This window comes from Brassica napus, chromosome C7 (assembly GCF_020379485.1).
Source record: "Brassica napus cultivar Da-Ae chromosome C7, Da-Ae, whole genome shotgun sequence".
NCBI lineage: Eukaryota > Viridiplantae > Streptophyta > Magnoliopsida > Brassicales > Brassicaceae > Brassica > Brassica napus.
In genome coordinates, this window is record NC_063450.1 from 37,094,272 (window position 1) to 37,113,537 (window position 19,266).

The 19,266-nt window shown below is 35.5% G+C and overlaps 1 protein-coding gene, 1 long non-coding RNA gene, 2 other non-coding genes and 1 pseudogene across 4 annotated transcripts; 3 read left to right on the plus strand and 2 right to left on the minus strand.

Annotated features, from left to right (window-relative positions):
* Positions 1-509: 509 nt before the first annotated feature.
* On the minus strand, positions 510-582 carry TRNAA-AGC. The gene has a single exon. It is a non-coding gene; the product is annotated as a tRNA-Ala (tRNA).
* Positions 583-3,247: 2,665 nt separating this feature from the next.
* Positions 3,248-4,658, plus strand: LOC111207711. The gene is made up of 3 exons (XR_007326600.1): positions 3,248-4,070; positions 4,199-4,276; positions 4,564-4,658. It is a non-coding gene; the product is annotated as an uncharacterized LOC111207711 (long non-coding RNA).
* TRNAA-AGC lies at positions 3,532-3,604 on the minus strand. The gene has a single exon. It is a non-coding gene; the product is annotated as a tRNA-Ala (tRNA).
* Positions 4,659-8,713: 4,055 nt separating the features above from the next.
* Positions 8,714-9,148, plus strand: LOC125590603. The gene has a single exon (XM_048764222.1). It carries the CDS (start codon positions 8,714-8,716, stop codon positions 9,146-9,148), a length of 435 nt encoding a protein of 144 aa, XP_048620179.1.
* A 5,737-nt stretch (positions 9,149-14,885) lies between these two features.
* On the plus strand, positions 14,886-17,270 carry LOC106408110 (annotated as a pseudogene).
* Positions 17,271-19,266: the final 1,996 nt, after the last annotated feature.

Consider the following 19,266-nt stretch of genomic DNA (forward strand, 5'->3'; position numbering starts at 1 on the left):
CCGGCACAAGGGGAATACCTTTCTCTAAATAAATTCCTCCAAATACCCGGTTAAAAACTGAATGAAGGGAAAGTATAAAAAACACCCAGAGGTTAGAACATTTTTTACAAAGCTCTACATAAACAACATCTTGTTGCTTCCAAAGAGAAGACCATCCTTTTGACAAAACGCTTGTAGCTGCAGTCTCTTTTGTTGGAAGCAATGACAAAATAATCTTCACCAATAAATCATCAGGCAATTCACTGAAATTTCTCATATTGAAAGATTGCACACACAAACTTTTCTCCTGAGCCCTCCTAATACACTGTATGAAAATCAAAATCAAGTTTCGTGCCAAACCTTCTTTCTGTGTGACAGCAAAGTAAACCCTAATTCACAGACTTTATTCCTCTTGCAAGAAAGCTGGATACGTTATTATATGGGAACACAAAAATTTGACGAGTTATTTGCGCTTGAAACAGGGCCCGAGAAGTCCATTAAAAGAGCAAGATTAATAAGAAAAAGTTAAATGGAGATGCGGGGTATCGATCCCCGTACCTCTCGCATGCTAAGCGAGCGCTCTACCATCTGAGCTACATCCCCTTTGATACTTGAACGGTTTGATTATTCTAAACAAATACGATATCTTGAGAAGAAAAAGATCATATGCTCTGAACAGACGACAAGCAAACGGAAAACTTACAGTTTTGTATATTTCTGCTTTGTGTTATAAAGAGATTTCAGCTTAGAACTCTTTCCTTGCAGGTCTTTAACTTTTAGTCGCTTACTAGGCTACTAGCACAGTAACATTTGCTTCGGTTAGGGTTTAATTAGTTCAAACAAATCAACCTTAATCAGCAACTGGTTAAATTACCAAATATTCTATCTTGGCTCGTTCGCAATGCAATTAGGTCCCTCTTCCATGTTAATTTCATCTCCTTCAAAACTATACTAGAAGCAAAAAGATTTTTTTTTTAAGTTATAAAGTAGACAAAATATTGGTACATTGAATAGTTTATGAACACACAATATGTAGAAACAATACTTAATCAATCAAGCAGGAGGAGGTGATGAATCTGTTTGATGGTGGAAGAGTTTAGTTAATGCTCGACGCTCACAGTCCTGAAATGAACCTGTAGTTTATCAATCTCTTCAGCATGATTGAAATGAAACCGATGATCCAAACTCTAGCATGTTTTTTTTTGTGTTACCTTATACATGTTTAGGCGTAAATGGTCTATCGGGATTCAGTGTCTAAAGTTTAAGGTAAATGGATGCAAAAACTCAATTGATCTCGTGATGTAAACCGATCAACTTCATTGAACCAAAGGCAGGAGAAGGGGTTTAAGATTGGTGTATAAGCCCTTACAATAAAAGAACCTTCAGGTACATCTAACAACAATATGAGGAGGGCTAGACGGAGAGACCGCTAGAAATTCTCATGCTTTAAGAACATTTGCCCAAAGACCGGCTCTAATTCAAAATCAAATAAAAGCAAAACATACCAAAGGATGAAAAGACCACGAGACCTTAGCCTTTGAGATTGCTTATCCTTTGCATGATCAATATGAGATAACTAAATGAGTTACATATATACATGCGGAGAGATCCATCACATATAAATCACAGTGGAAAATTGGAAACTCGGTTACACGAAAAACATAATATATATTTCAGTATTTCACAATCCTAAGTAAAATCACCAAGCTAAAGTCTTTGAAAACGTACGAAAAAAATACACCAAAAGATCTAAGAAAATGTTTAAAAAGTAGAAAGAAAATAAACAAAGTTGATAACAAACCACCAAAAGCTTAGTTAAGTGAGATGCAATAGCTTAACTTAGTCCCTCGCCTAGTAACGTACTCAATCTGACCCTCCTGTTTTTCCTCTAACTTGGTCCATATAATAGTATGTGTCTTTCTCAACTCCTTTATGCTGAAAATGATAACTCTTCTATGTGTATGTATTCTTCCTTTGCACTCAGTACACGATTGGTCTTTGAGAAAAGATATCAAACTAACAAAGCCCATTTTCTCTGGTAGAGGAGGAAGATCTCTCTCTAAGCAAAAACTTGCAGCTACCTCGTTGGCAACTTTCCAAGAGGTCGGCGGAAGACTGTGATGCAACCAACTTAAAATTGTACAAAACATCCAGAGGTTAGAACATTTTTCACAAAGCTCAACATAACCAACATCTTGTTGTTTCCAAAGAGAAGACCATCCTTTTGACAAAACGCTCGTTGCTGCAGCCTCTTTTGTTGGAAGCAATGACAAAATCTTCACCAATATATCATCAGGCAATTCAATGAGATTCCTCATATTGAAGATTGCATACAAACCTTCCTGAACCCTCCTAATTCACAAGAGACTATCTTATATATTAAAACAGAAGTCACAACATTGATTCATGTGTGATTTTTTAAAAAATAGACCTAATGTACTTATTCATAGAAAATCATGTTACATTTAATCTCTAATCTTATCATTTAAATTTTGGGCCTACCAGAAATTTTTATTAGGCTATCAATAATTGGATTTAAAGAATTGATGATTCATTAGATTTATAGATAATATAAATTAAATAGATATAATTTAATGTTGTAATACTATACCTCCATATGTTAAATATTTAAATATTTGTCGATGTTAACTTTTAAAATTATAAAGATTTTTTTAAAATAAAATATTCGTTCTGGTTGGATGGTGATATTCTTGGTTTAGTTCTCTATGTTTTTGCTTTTCTGTTTATGCTTTTCTCGGTTCTGTTTGGATGTTATAGTCTTTAGACTAAACTATATAATGCAATTTTTCAGAGTTAAAAAAAAAATAAATAAAAAAAATTATATTATCTAACAATAATTAATCTTTACTAACTTAAACCAATGAAAAAAAAATTTAAACTATATAGTTTATTTTAAAAATTAAACAAAATCTAAATGTTTAATTATTTACTCGATAATATAAATCTATGAAACAAAAAGTTTAATTTTTTAAAAACTTTCTAAATTTGCGAAATGTTACGAAATCTTTGAATATGACAATAAAACAATATTTGACTAATCTTTATATATATAGTTACAATTTTAATAATGAAATAATAATCCGAAAATATATATAGAAGAAGATACAAATATATGTGAAAGTTTAAAACAATCTATTCAATGAAAAAATATATCGTAGACTTATTATGTTTTAAAATTGATAGACATATATATTATAATATATACCAATTTAAAATTAAAAACAAAATATTTATATAAAAGTAAATGAAAACAAAAATCGGCGCAATCCGCGCGGATTGATATCTAGTTATTATTATTAGTGTTATTGTTTTACTGTTTGAAAATCAAATCAAGTTCCGTGCCAAACCTTCCTTCTATTCTGTGTGACGGTGAGGTAAAACCCTAATTCACAGAGACTTTATTCTTTTGATTTCTCTTGCAAGGAAGTTCGATACGTTGAGTTACTTTACACATATATGGGGGAACAAAGAAAACGGGGCTTGAAGCAAGGCCCGATGAGCCGAAGAGAGAATATTTAGGAAAAAGTTTATTGGAGATGCGGGGTATCGATCCCCGTACCTCTCGCATGCTAAGCGAGCGCTCTACCATCTGAGCTACATCCCCATTGATGTTAAACTGAATTGATTATACTTTATATACTAAATCACGAGTCACTCAACCAATAAAATTTTACCACATAATCAAAGAAATAAAAAAAATTAAAATAATAAAACAGAAAAAAATTAAAGAACGCAAAAGAACAAACGTTGCATTTTACGTGTTTCAATTCTAAGACAAAAGAAAAAAAAATCACTCCACCCCGTCGACACCTCCACGATCCAACATTCTCCGGATAACTACGGTTATTCTATCATATATATTCTCCTTATCTGATTCATGCAACGCTTCTTCTCCAAGATAAATTATTGATTCATATCATTTTTTTGTTCTGGCTTAATCTCAATGAATCTCACTCTTTTCTATTACTATGGCGTTTCTGTATCAAACCTCATTCGCTCACATGTAGGGTTTTCTCAAAAACTCAAGATTATTCTTCCTTTCCAAACCCGTACGTAAATCAAAGACATAGGTGAGTAGGAGATATATTGAAATTTCTCTGTATCTATGTTATTCTTCAAAAGCTTCTATTATGTTTAGCATTTGCATACTTAAAAAAATTGTATTCCATTGCTAACAAATAATGATTGACTGATGTAGATTTCAAAAGATGTGGAGAGGAAAAAATATATCTCTAATCTCTACCTAAAATTACTGTCAAGAAAAATAGAATTACAGGTATACAAGTACTTTATTTTACAGATATTTGTTTGTTTCTTCTGGCAAAAATAAAGTGAGTCATGAAGATAGTACATATACTATCACCATTCTTTTGTGGCTTTTGTTCAAAGCCTGACTTGAATAGCAATTATATCTTTCTTGGTTTATTTTCTAATGGCCAAAATCAACATATTTGAAAATTGGATGTGAAAGTAGAAAAGCTATAAACATAATTCTTTTAATATTTTCAAAAACAAAATTCATAATTGATATCTACACTCAGTCTGCTCTAAAAAAATTTTCAGGGTTGGCGCGGAAATGAATTTCCATAATATGATTCAGTTTAGACGGCTGTGTATTTATACAAAGAAAGTGGAACAATTTTCTGGTGCGGATGAAAGTTGAGTTTTTTCTTTTCTTCTTTTTTGGTTAAAATTGAAGATCGAGTGTAATTTGATATATATATCATAACCAGATATATATATATATATATATATATTTATATATAATTTATTATTTAGTCATGTTTTACAATACATGAGATCATAGTTTGGGTATATTAAGCATTGTACGGGAACTATTGTAAGAGAACATAACCAGAGCTACACAAACCTTACAACCAATTAAAATAAATTTTAAAACAAATAAATCTGATAAGAATGTTATTAATAATTTTTTCCATAAATAAAGAAGAAGAGAATGCTATTACTTACCATCCTAATAGAACTCAAGTATATATTTGATGTCTACAAATTTGCAAAACATTTGAGTATTAACATGAATCCATGAATAAATTTTTCTACAGACAATACAACTTTAACATAAGAAATGAATCATGTTTTTTTTTTCGTACGCAGTACGGGTAGCATACTAGTATATACTAAATCATAAATCGTAAACAATCGCTCAAGAAAAGAGGAGAACCCAAAGAAGATTTGGCTTTGAACTTAATTAGTTTTTTCAAAAAAAAAAAAACTTAATTAGTTAATTATGAATAGCTCGCTCTCGAAGGTTGTGTAGTATATGTTTTTATTAGTTTAATATCAATTAAGATAGTTTGCTATCGGGGTTTTTGAAAGTTTTCAATGTCTTGCATATTGCATGGACCGACTCAACCCACCGATTACATAGTCTAATTTTTATTTTGAACTTTATAAAGTCCAACTACAAAGCCCATAATGTTTTGCTAAAACCAACCAAGCATATCTTTTAGCGGTAACATGCATGGACAACCGGTCCTTGCGACAGAGGCTCAAGAATATATTCGGAGTTGCTTTGTAGAAAACCGCTCCTAACTTAAATTCTCAAAAACATTCAGTACCATGTATTTAGAATTGAAGATATAATTAATATGCTACTGGCTGGGAGCTGTACTTTTGGAACTATGAAAATATGGTTTAAAATCTCTTAACTAATTGAGTAAATGACATTTTGCAAAATTGACCTAGAACTCAAAGTCAAACACAAAACTAACCTACTTTTTTTTTTGGAAATTAGTTTTGCCCTATTCACCCCACAAGTTCATATAATTTATGAAAATGCCATCAAATTTTTTTTCTTTTTCGAAAATGACATTTTTACTCTCTCACTCTCACCATCTTCAAGTATTTACAAGATAGCCATTGTCATCAATACCCCAACCACCATGAACAACCAATTTGAAGCTCTTAATGCTCCCAAAATCGATTTACCCTTCTTCTTTTTTCATTCTTATAAACTAAACACAACATCTCTCTCACTTTCTCTCCACATTCAGCTAAAAAACCTAAGATTTTGATTCTACATTTTTTATGGTTCATAGAGTCATAGAAGCTAACGATTCTGGGTGGGTCACTTTCGTTTCAGATTATGTGTGCTTGGAGAAGCCTTATGTGTGCTAAGGAAGTTATCTCACCAATTTAAGGTATGAAATCGAGTTTTTTTCCAGATCTGTTCATCCAGACGACTTCTCAGGTAAGTCGTCTGGTCAATGCAGAGGTTATTTTTGCAATTGACTTTGAAATCTGTTTTCTGAGACGACTGAAATATAAGTCGTCTGCTTTTGTTTGGTCAATGCAGAGGTTATGTTTGCAATTGATTTTGAAATCTGTTTTCTGAGAAGACTAAAGTATAAGTCGTCTGCTTTTGTTTGGTTACAAAAAAACTCTCCAAAGAACCTAGACGACTTACATGTAAGTCGTCATAAGTTAGTTTTGCATTTGACTGGATTTTGTCGGAATTTTGACTTTCCTAGACGACTTATTTTTCAGTCGCCTGGTGGAAAATTGAAATATCAATATTTTATTAAAACCCGACGACTTACATGTAAGTCGTCATAGGTTAGTTTTGCCATTGAAAAAAAAACTTTAATATTTAATTATACCCATACAACTTACAATTTAGTCGTCCGCTCGACGACTTACATGTAAGTCGTCCAGAATTTTATTCCGAGATTCTGGTCAAACCTCGTAAATCCTGGACAACTTACATGTAAGTCGTCGGGCGGACGACTGAATTGTAAGTCGTCTATATATAATTAAATATTGAAGTTTTAATTTTCAATTGCAAATCTAACCTATGACTACTTAATTGTAAGTCGTCGAGTTTAAATAAAATATTGATATTTCAATTTTTCACCAGACGACTGAAATGTAAGTCGTACAGGAAAGTCAAACTTCTGAAATAATCCAGTCAAATGCAAAACTAACCTATGACGACTGAAATGTAAGTCGTCTAGCTTTTTTGGAGTTTTTTTTAACCAAACAAAAGTAGACGACTTATTTTTCAGTCGTCTCAGATAACATATTTCAAAGTCAATTGCAAAAATAGTCTCTCCGTTGACCAGACGACTTATATTTTAGTCGTCTGGAAGACTTAGATTGAAGTCGTCCGCGCCGATCTTTAATAAACTTTCGTTTTCTTTGTTCTATGTTTGCTAATGTGTTTTGTTTTGACTTTTTCAGATGATGCGTCAGTTACATGCAGTGTATGGAGAATGATTGTTAAAAGATGGATGTTGGAATTTTGTGGTTGATCTTTTCAAAGGAGCGAGAATGTTATTTTTGAGTGAAGGTTCGACACATGTTGATCTTGTTGCAATGGCTCAAGAAGATTATAACCTGGACATGAACACAAGGTCTGTGGAGTTAACCTACTCGTTACAATAGATGGCTCCAGACCTTCCTCCTATTCATGTTACAAGTGATAGACAAGTTCTGAACTTGCTCGAGATAACTAAAACGCATGAAGTACGTCTTTGTGTATCAAGCTTTAGCAAGATGAGAACGGTTTCAGAGGAAAGTGATGAAGCTGAGGAGGGGGATGAAGATGAGGAGGGGGATGAAGCTGAGGAGGGGGAAAAGCTGAGGATCATGATGGGGAGGAGGATGCTGACATCCCTATTGCCGTTGATGCTGAGGATTATAGTGAGTATGGAAAGGTTAAAGACGAGGATGAGGAAGATGATGATGAAATTTGTTTTGAAGATTACAAAGAGGCATATGGTTGTGAAGGAAAAGGATCATCTGCAGACATAATCTATGTCAGCCAGAGTTTTGCTAGTAGGGATGCACTGCTTTCAGAGTTGCGGTTGACAGCGGTGAGGCGTAGGTTCTCCTTCAGAATATACAAGTCAACGAAAACTCTCTTTGTGGCAACATGTCGTGTTAGTGGTTGTCAATGGAAGGTCAGAGAAAGTGTGAAACATGGGACTAAAACTTTTTGGGTAACCAAGTATGTGGAAACTCATACATGTTCCATCACAGACAGAATCGCTCAGCGGAAACACTGTACTCCGAAGTACATGGGTCGACTTTTCATAGATCGTGTTGGAATCATTGATGGGTTGAATCCGCAACATATCAAAGATGCAATGAAGAACATGTTTGGCATGACACTTGATCATACAGAGCATTGTTATATGCGGAAGAAATGGTAAGAAGATCAGCGGAAGATGGGTATGAGCGACTGCCTTCATATTTGGAGCAAATCAAGGCAGCAAATCCGGGTTCTATCACTGCTATAGAACTTGATTCTCTGAATAGATTTAAGTATCTATTTCTCTCTTTTGGAGCTTTTATCAGAGATTTGAAGTATCCGAGAAGGGTCATTGTGGTGGATGGGACTCACCTAAGTGGGAAGTATGAGGGTACTATGTTGGTTGCAGCCGCACAAGACGGTAATTTTCAGATATATCCATTGGCTTTTGGGATTGTAGATGGTGAAAATGATGAATCTTGGGAATGGTTTTTCACAAAATTGGCGAGTTGTGTATCTGATGAGTATCCTCTGGTGATAGTCTCCGACAGGCACTCCTCCATTATAAAAGCGTGTGAAAAGGTGTTTCCTTGGGCAACCCGAGGAATATGTTATTATCACCTTCAAGAGAATATTGTCAAAAAGTGTAAAGGGAAGCATCTCTTGTACTTGGTGAAAGGTGCTGCTTATGCTTATACACTTTACGATTTTGATCGGTAGATGGATGAGATACGGAGTGCAAATGCGGATCTTTCCGAGTATCTAGAGGATGCCGATGTGAGCCTATGGTCAAGGGTTCATTATCAGGGAGACATGTACAACTTAAAAACGAGCAATATCGCTGAATCAATTAATTCCGCACTGAAGCGAGTAAGAGGATTTCCTATTCAGTTTCTGCTGGAGTTCATAAGGGAGAAGCTACGAAGGTGGTATTGGAAAAGGAGAGGAGATGCTTTGAGTCTTACAACTCAACATAGTCGGGGTGTTGAACACTTGCTTGCTGTTCGAGAGGAGATCGCGTACACTCTGAGAGTCCAACAAATTGATGGATTGAAGTTCTTTGTGAAAGGTGGAAATAGGGACTGTAATGTTGATCTGGAAAGTGTGGTTGTGGTGTCTATCAAGTCGAGAAAATACCTTGCTCTCATGCTATAGCAGCTGGAACAGCATCTGGTTTGCATATCTCAACACTTGTATGGCCAGTCTACTCAAAGGATACTTTGTTTGCATGATACTCAGAGAATATATATCCTTGTGTTGGACAACAAGTTGAGGCACACACATGCTTTCCTCTGGAAGTAAAGCGTGGTCCGGGGAGACATAAGAAATCAAGATGGCAATCTTGGTTGGAGCTATCCAGGATGAGAGGACGCACACCCCGGAAGCAACACAGGGTTTATAGGTGGTCAGTCTGCAAAGAAGCTGGCCATAAGCGTCAACAATGTAAGAACTGACGTGGAAGACCTTCAAGTAAGTCGTCCAGAAGACCTTCTGGTTAGTCGTCCACCGACTTAACTAGAATTCTCTCATGTCTTCGAATCTATCTATCTATCTGTAGACTCTATGTTTTACGAACTTCTCTGTAAACTCTATGTTTTATGAACTTCTCTGTAGACTCTATGTTTTATGAACTTCTATGTAGACTTAACTTTAAGTCGTCTGAGAAGTCTTTTTGCTGGAAGTGGTGGTAAATCGTCCAGAAGACCTTCTGGTTAGTCGTCCAAACGACAATGCAATTTAAAAAGACAAGTCAAACATTACATTATCCGAAAGGTTACTGCACTACCAAACTAATTTCCTACGGAATTCTAGTTTGGTATGAGGATAGGTTACAAAAAACATCATCCTATCCTGACCCTGTTAACATAGCCTAATCTACCATACAACAGTACACAAAAGCATCAAGTTCAAATACAAATAATACATCCAATATCTACTCATACGTTCCCACAGGTGCTCATCATTTTCTTGGGTTTCCCATTCATGGCACATAGGAAGCTCTTGAAATATATCCACTGCCATCTTCTCCCTGATGGTATTCTCGTTTCTAGTACAAAACGCTTTGGGAAATTCCATCCCAAGAGCATGACATTCAATGTACTTCAGAGTGAAGGGGGCACAATCACCAGCTCGGCACTGAGGTACTCCAACGGTTTGTTTCTCATATGTGTATGGCTCCAATGTGTATTGAACCTTTTGTTCGTCAGAGACAGCACACTCAACAAGCAGATAAGGGACCATTGTGACAAAAGGCTCCATTACCTCATCGAGTTCTTCAGGCCTAATATGTTTGATGATGTTGTCCCATACGACTATGTGCCTCTTAGGGATCGATATCCATAGCAAACCAATGCTGGTTCTTGAAGTTCACAGGTGCATAGATATCATCCACATCCACCCCGCAAACCTTCTTAGATTGGCAAAAAGAAGGTATCTCGCCTGCATGATAATTCCACGCCCTACCAGGGAGTCTTCTTCCTAAAACCTTTGGCATCTCCCTTGTCGCTCTTAAAATCAGGGTAGGAGGGCCTCCACTGCCGAGAAATATATGATCAAGAAAGCACATTCTCTCGCTCCTGAAATGTTGTGGATGGTCTTGGTACCGTTGCCTCAGTAAATTAATAAAAGCATTCATTTGCTGCATATAAAACAATACAAGTCCGAAGAACTACCAGACGACTTACGTATAAGAGTAAGAAAATAGCAGAAGACTTACATGGTCGGTCAGCCATTCTAAGGAGGTTCGGAGGACATGATAAAAGCGACTTGGACATCTACGTGATTTTTTTTTCAGAGGCAGTTTATAAGAACTGCGAACACAAAATGTAAATAATCAATCATTTTTTTCAAAAGCTGTTTTATAGGACATTCCAGCAACTTACGGATCTTGTTCCAGCCATTCAGTGAGCTCCTTTGACTTCTTCTTGTCATAGGCTGCAAAAGGATCATAGCCTCGGCCAACCTTTTTGTTTGGAATGATCTGTTTGGCAGTGTTGTTTCCCTTAAAAGGAGTTTGCTGTGTGGGAGCAAGTTTCCTTTCTCGCTCACTTTTTTCACGGAGATTCACCATAGCAGTCTCCTTCTTTGTCTGGCTTCTAGCTTCCTCCAAGAGTAAATCTGAAGCAGTGGGTACTTGTTTGTCCAATATAAGAACGCTAGGTTCATCACTCGGTAAGTCGTCTGCAGGTTTCACAAGACAGAGCTCTGTCGAGGAACTCGGTTCTGTAGTAACACTATGTTCTTTGGCTTCAATCTGTCCCGCTTTTGCCTCCATTCACACTTTCACTCTGCAATTTCGAGTTCACAATGTGTTTATAAACTATTAACCAAAGATCAAATTCACACATGAAACAAAATCCATACAGTAAAGATCCAAGCACACTAGAAACAAAGCACACATGTTCAGAATCAAAGCATACAATGGTTCATCAAAGCACACAAGAAACGAAGCACATCAGTTCTGACTCTTCCTAACACTTTGCCGAGTGACTCTCTTCTCTGCAATTTTGGGAGAGGTTTTGGTACTAACCCCGGGTTTGTGCACATGTTTTGGTGGATTCGAAGTGGTTGTAAGTTGAAGATCATTAGATGAACTTCCTTTTTGGTGATTCCCACCTTCTTCTCCACAGCTCCCATCCTATCCCCCAGCAACTTGATCTCCCTAAGGCACGTGCCAAAGCCATCACTAATGGCATCATATATGTCCTTGAAGGCCCTTTCAATCTGCTCTTTCGTCATCCAAAAGCCATCACTACCCGGTGCAGGTGCCTCCAGAAACAGAAGACCCTTTACGAGCTTTCTTCCGAGGTCTGCTACTTTCGTCCTTCACAACACTCTCTGATTTACTGTAGTCGCTTCCGTCTTCACTGGACTCACTTCCATCTTCACAACCTTCTGAGTACCGGTGACTTGCCAGCAGTCCATGGTCCACTTCCATCCATAATCATTAAACATGACTTTAATTATGTTATCCGCGGCAGGGTCCTCTACGTCTCCATCCCATTCTAGAAACATTTCATCAAGGTCCTTCTGAACAAAGTTGTTCACGTTAATCTGTAGTAAATAAAAGATATAAACTTAGTTAAGTCGTCTGAGAAATCTTCAAACAAAAAGACCACTCAGACGACTTAAAATTAAGTAATCTGAGAAGTCTTTTAGTTGGAAGACTTTCCAGATGACTTAACTTTAAGTCATCTGAGAAGTCTTAGGGAGTGAAGTTAAGTACTTGTCTGTTGATAGCCGACTTAAAACATCTGTGTCATCCTTGGCAACCCTTGTAAGCCAGCAACAGTGGAAACGGTCTGTTTGGTACGGGAGACCCATAATTAGCACCCAATTCTGGCATAGCATAGTACGCCCACACCTGGATAACTTGTATAAACCCATCAACAGTGTTACCTGTTTGCGTCAAGTCTTTTGCCTTCAGAGAATCCATCAGCATCGTAAACGCCACTCTCCCCCATGGATAATTCTCAATTTTTTCTAAATCCATCACTAGCCTTGCAAGACTAGCCCGTGTAGAGGTTGAGAACTTTTTCCCTTCAATGTATCATGCGTAGATGGAAAGGTATCCCAGCCACTTGCGATCATCCCGAGACCACTCGTCGCATCTGTAAAATGCTTTTGTTATTTGTTCAATACTTGGCCCAGTATCGAGATCAACACTCATCTTCTCCCAGAAAGCAGCCATCTCCTTCGTAACCTCACACCTTGGATTTTCCAGGTCCTTGATGTAATCGCAGTTCAGACCAGTGAGGTGTTCAAACTCTATCAGTGAAAACCTCACAGGTTGTGAAACGACAAGACTCCAGAGCTCAAACTTCTTCTTGATGTCCAGCTAGAAACAAAGAATAAAATGTACCAACCTTGAAGTCCAACCAAAGCCAAGCTCCTTGAACTTGATGAACACTCCCAACTTCGACGCCTTCAGATCCTCATATTCGTTAGCTGTGAGACAATCACATAGAGCTTTAAAAACCTTCGTGTCATCAGAATGATACAAAATGCTCCTGATTGCAGCGGGCTCTTCTCCTACTGTAAACATCCTCGGCGAGAGTTCTGGTAAAACCATTTTAAGGCCTGCAAACAATCACAAACAACCATCTCAAACACATAGGTAGCACATTATTCTAAATACTATAGAAGACTTGCAGACGACTTCCAGGAAGTGAGAAGACTACCTGGATGACTTCCAGGAAGTGAGAAGACTACTTGGTTCCATTCCTGGAAGTCTTCTACAAAGTCTTACACTCTGGACGACTTACATGTAAGTCGTCCAGAGTGTAAGACTTTGTAGAAGACTTCCTGGAAGTCGTCCGAGTAGTCTTTCAGTAAAAGACTACAACAATCATCACAACCGACCTCCTACAGATCTCAAAATCTTGTTGAGCATGCATATCTGAATAAATAGAAAAACCATCTTTTAAACAAAAGACGAATGACTTACAATTGGAGAAGATATTTTCGAAGAAGATATGGTCGGAGAAGATATGGTCGGAGAAGATGTGGTCCAGAGCGGTTACAGATCTGCAAATCGAAGGGAAAAGAAGAATTAAGACTACAATTTTTAGGGTTTTCCGGCGGCTAAACGCCTTAAGACATGAGAAATAACATACCGGCGGCGGAGTTTGGCAAACGAGATTTCAGATTTGAAAAAAGGAAGCGGATGGTCAGTTTAAACTACGAAAATACTCTACGGCATGAATGAGAAACGAGATTCGTCGTAATCGGAGAGATTACCGGCGAAGAGAACAGGGGAACACGATCACGGTAGGGTTTTCGTTTTATCGCCTTCGAAATCGCCCTTGGAGAGAAACGGTGCTAGGGTTTCGTAAAGTTGTGAAAAAGTCAAAAAATAGTTTTTATATGTTCGGTAAATGATCTGGTTAGGTTAAAACGTACATTGGTAAAATTAAAGGTTCGGTACGATGTGGACGACTGAAATATAAGTCGTCTGGGTAAAATTATTCACCAGAAGACTGAAATATAAGTCGTCCACATCCTAAACATAACCCCTAAACTTAATTATCTAATTAAACATTTCATAAAATCAAATCAAACTTGAAAAGTGGTTACTATACACAGAAAGAAACACATATAGGTGAAAATTAATTTTTGAAAAAAACATTTTAGCTTTCCAAAATCTAACCTTAAGAATACATACAATACTACAACATATATTTGCCAAACCCCTAAATCAAAGAATATCATGATTCACTACTTCCACTCATCTATCTCGAAAACAAATCAATTTTATCATATCTTAATTTATATCACTTAAAACTGTTTATAATTGCATGATTTTTATTTTTTACTCATCAAAATATGTTATACAAAATTTATAAATTATTTTTAAGATAAACTGGTACCACACGACTTACTTGTTTGGTCACAAGGGGCTGAGCCGTAATTTCATAAGGATTTTAGGTTAGTTTTGCATTTGATTAAAGTTTGGGTATATGTTTGGGGTTAAAATCAAGTTGTGGGTTAGTTTTGGGAAATTCTCCATCTTTAATCACAATACTAAAAGGGGGATAATCTCCAATTCTAGCATGTCCACGTCAGCATAAATAATCCTCCAATCAGAACATTTCGTTTTCGGGCTGGGCTTTAATTTTTTTCTGAATTGACTTATGCGTGTGGGCTTCTTTTGATTTGGGATTGGACTTTTAGATCATCTAATAATTAGACCTAGGTCTACGACACAGAGCTGAAGTCGCGTGTCTCTTCTCGCCTCCTCTACCACTTCGTCTTCTCTTTTCTCCTCTGCCACTTCAGCTTCTCCACCTAAACCATTTCGACTAAGTTTTAATTGATCCATCAATACTCCTTCTTTATGGTTTCGTTTCAGCTCCTTTTTTTCCTCCTTCTTTATATACCCAGAAGCTTATAATTTCCTGATGTCGCGGAGTTAGCTGATGTCGTTAAGCATTTCTCTGCTATGTATGGCAAAGATTTTGTTTCAGCTACTGTTGGGTTGCAGTCAGATTCTGGTGTGAGCCGCTTGGTGAGTTTTGGTTGCTTGTGTTGTTGTTTTCCTTTCTCTGATGTCCGTAGGAGAGAGGCATCATTCTTGATGATGATGATGATTCTTTCTCTCTCTATGTATGCTTAGTTGGTGGATAAACTGTCGGTTAAAGCTCCTGATGGTCCAACGAAGAACAAAATTTTGAAAGAGATTGCTACAGAGCATAATGTAACATGGGAACCAGAATCTTTGGTTGAGCCAGATCCAAAGGAGACTGTATTGATGGTCAGTAACTACATCTTCATTTCATAGCCTAAGCTTCACCAGTCTGTTTCTTTAGTATAAGTTTCCTCAATGACATTTTCAATTTCTTTGAGCAGAGTGGAGCAAGTTGCTCTCAGTCCGTGAGTGGAATAAACTCATATTCTTCAAGAATCCAAACAATCAACCTCCGAGAGTTTCAAGCTCCATCTACTGCTAACGTGGAGCAGAACTTATATGAAACTGTCGGAATATCTTCCAGCCGCACTGCTTCTACTGATCACTATCGTCAAGATCCAAGACCTTTTGGTTATTTTTTTCCATAAAAAAAAACTTTTTGTTTAATGTTTGTTCTATCTGTGTTGAAGCGTTAGATGTAACAAATCGTTTCTTCTTTTATACAGAAGATAAGAATGGTGGCAGAGAACACAGACCCTCATCCAGGTTATGTGGATTCATCTCCATACGAAACAGATTTTGCTGATGCTACGACTGCCGCACATGCAGCTGCTGAATCTGCTGAAAGAGTGAGTTTTGCTGCACGTGCAGCTGCTGAGCTTTCAAGTAAAAAAAAGGATGAGGATGACGATACATAGTTCCACAGAGTCGCCGAACTCATCCTCTTATGATAATATAAAACCTTCACATAGACATAGTAGCTCAAATGTGCAAAGCGGAGGTTTTGTTAAAGAAGAAATGCCAAGAAGCATTTATAGGGAAGAAGAAGATCAATCTACTACCAGGGCAGAGCTTTCTAAGAAAAATGTTGATGAACAATCAGAAAATGCTTCATGGAAGAGAGGTCATTCTCGAGATAACTCATTGGAGATGAGGCAGAGTGATTCCTTTTCTAAAGTAGGCAGAGCGAAGCAACAACCAATTAAAAATGATGTCAACGATAGCTGTTCATAAGATGTTCAGCTCAAGAAACAGTCAAGCCTGGCTTCATCGAGTTCACACACAAGCTACGTTTCTGATGACAATAACATCATCTTTGAGGATAAACGATTTCAGAGCACTGTTGAAGATACAGAGAGAAAGAGTCATGGTCATGATGTTGCTCCAGTCATGGTCACGGCTGATAAAAGTATATTATCAGTTTTTGTTTTATGTTGCCTTAGTAGATTATTTATGGATTGGGTTTGAATTTATGAACCTTTACAAATATTTTATAAATGATTTTAAACATTTTTAAATGATTTATAATGTCAGTTTTAGTTTTTGGAAATTTAAAGTATTTATGAAAATGGTTATCTCTTAAAGATAAATTTAAATAATGATATCAAATTTGGGGTAAAAGCTAAAATTAAAATTCTCTCGGAAATCATAACATACATTTGTTTCTCCAAAAATTCTAAAAAAGGATGTTCATGTCTAATTGCAGCTTCTAATGTTTATTCCTTCCATATATTTAAATTTATTTTTTCAAAAGAAATTTTGGTTCATACACTATTATGCGTTGTATTTAATTAGAAAACAGTTTTTCCATAATTGTGTTTCAATTTATGTAGTCCAACGCCAAATAAGACTTATTTACTATAATGTTATCAAAATTATATTAGAACAAATTTACAAAAACAACATCTACGCATTCTAAGAAAAGTTTTTTTTTTGTTTACCCCAGAAGGCGTAGATTCACCAGCCAATTATAGCATGTCATATCATATTTTATTTTTTTAGAAAAGGCAAAATAACAAAAATTTGCTAAGTTGTATTGTGTTTTTAAAATAAAAAAAGTAAAAATAAATTAAAAAAATAGTACTAGCTGCAAAAAATGAGTTTTTTAAAAAACATTATTAATGTTGTCAATAAAATTACACTAAATCCTAAAGTCTAACCATTAAACCCTAAACCATTGGGTAAATCATAAACACTAAACAATAAATCCTAAACATTAAATCCTCAACGCCGTCATTAAAGCTCTAAATCTTAGCCCTAAACCCTAGGGTTTAGGATTTACCCTATAGTTTAGGGTTTACCCTAGGGTTTAGAGTTTACCCAAGAATTTAGGGTTTACCCAAAGATTAAGGGTTTACCCAAGGGTTTAGAATTTACCCAAAAATTTAAGGTTTAGTTTTTAGGGTTTAATGTTTAGGATTTAGGGTTTATTGTTTTGATGATTGCGTTAACAATGGTTAAAAAAAATTTGTACTATTTTTTATTTTTTTTATTTTAAAATTCTTATTATTTTGTTTCTTTTTTCTTCAATTAATGAATATGAGCTCGCAGACTTTTATTCGTCGGTGAATAAATAATTTTTCTAAGAAATATCAAAGTACGGATCAATAATTTTTCTATATTTAAATTATCGGTCACTAATAATAGTATTATTACATCGCTTCCAATAAATATTAATATTATTTTATAATTTAATATTTTTACGATTTAATAATGCATAGACAAATTTTAAACGGTTTCAGTTCTAAAACGGTTATCAATCATTGATTTTATAAAATTTACGTAAAACAATAATAATAAATGAAGGTGCATTATTGAACAAATTTTTTTGTTCTGAAGTGTTTTACTTATATGAAATTTTGATGCCTAAAATGTTTCAAATCTTATATAGAAGTAAAATTTGTCAAACATAATAAAAGAAAAGTAATTCAAACTGTCTTCCTAATTTTATTGTGAAAGTCAGGTTACTCCTTTTCATTTCATATAATAGAAACTTATTTGAGATTAATATAAATAAAATTTTAAAATGAGAAATAGAATTTTAAAACTAAATTTCCTCATTTATACAAAAGATTTACCATGAAATTAAAAATAGTATGTTGCAATTGATCAAATAAACACAATTAATCTTAAATTAAGATGATAATTTACATGTGATAAAATGTGAAAAAAATAAAAGTATATTATCCTCGCGTAGCGCGGAAAAATAATATAGTATAAATACAACTTTGTGATATGTGAATAGAAGCTGATCAATATATTGTTTAGGATGGGCGATGACTTACACAAGCTACATGTTTATGTGTAATATTTGGTTCATAAAAAGGAATAATAATTTAGTAGTAAATGTTTGAGATGCCGATGAAAACACATATACTCGCCAAAGGAACCCACACGATTTGTGTATGATTCCATAAGTTTTGTTAAGGAGAAAGAAATTGTTGCTGCTATCAATGATTCTCTTTTGTTTACAAGTACTTTGCATCCTCTTTACATGTCTAATCCTCTTGATTAATAATTAAAAGGTCTTTATGAATTACATCAGCAAGTGGGGATAGCTCAGTTGGGAGAGCGTCAGACTGAAGATCTGAATGTCGCGTGTTTGATCAACGCTCACCGCATAAAACGTTTTTTTTTCAGCAAAAAAAAAAACCATTATGGATCTCCAGCTTGGTTAGGTAACCAAAGGCTCATCTACCTTTTATTTGTTAAGTTCTATGATATTGTCATATGATCTTTATTCTTTTCTCTCCGTGGAAGGTGTCAGTAACTAACACACTCGATAGAGAACTTCAGAAATCTTAGTTTTAATGTCTTGTGGCCATTTTGTTTTCAATAGATTGTAGCTTCAATACAGGTCATAACATAAGTTCCTGAACAAATCCTTGGCAAAAAAAAAGTTCCTGAACAAATGCAGGTAGAGACCACACAAGATTCTTCTTCTTATGTGGCTCTTTGGGAACAGCTTTTACATCAACACAGTGAATGTTTCACCAAGAACTCCGAAAGAATTTAAAATAACTTCTCTTAGACATTGTTTGTCATGTGGGATTGGATTCTTCTTACCTACTTGCCTTATTTACTTGAGGAAAAAGCATGTGGGCGCTTTGAAGCATGGCCAACAAAGAAACCAAACTCGAGTATTTTTTTTTGTGTGTTCTGCCTTTGTTTAACTCAAAATGTCTTCTTGCTCTTGTTGTTCTTTTCTCTACCACATATGGAGACTTGAGAAGTTAGATCACGTTTTGATTTCTCAATTTAGCTCACTATTTTATAGGAAAATAAGTGAAGGCTCAATTATTTCCCCATCTCTTTTGAGAAAAATACAAATTTACAATACTTATCTTCTTCATCAAGATATTCTTGG

Bases quoted from the DNA above. Each gene is read 5' to 3' on its own strand.
- LOC125590603 (XM_048764222.1), top strand. From the start codon at position 8,714: ATGGATGAGATACGGAGTGCAAATGCGGATCTTTCCGAGTATCTAGAG.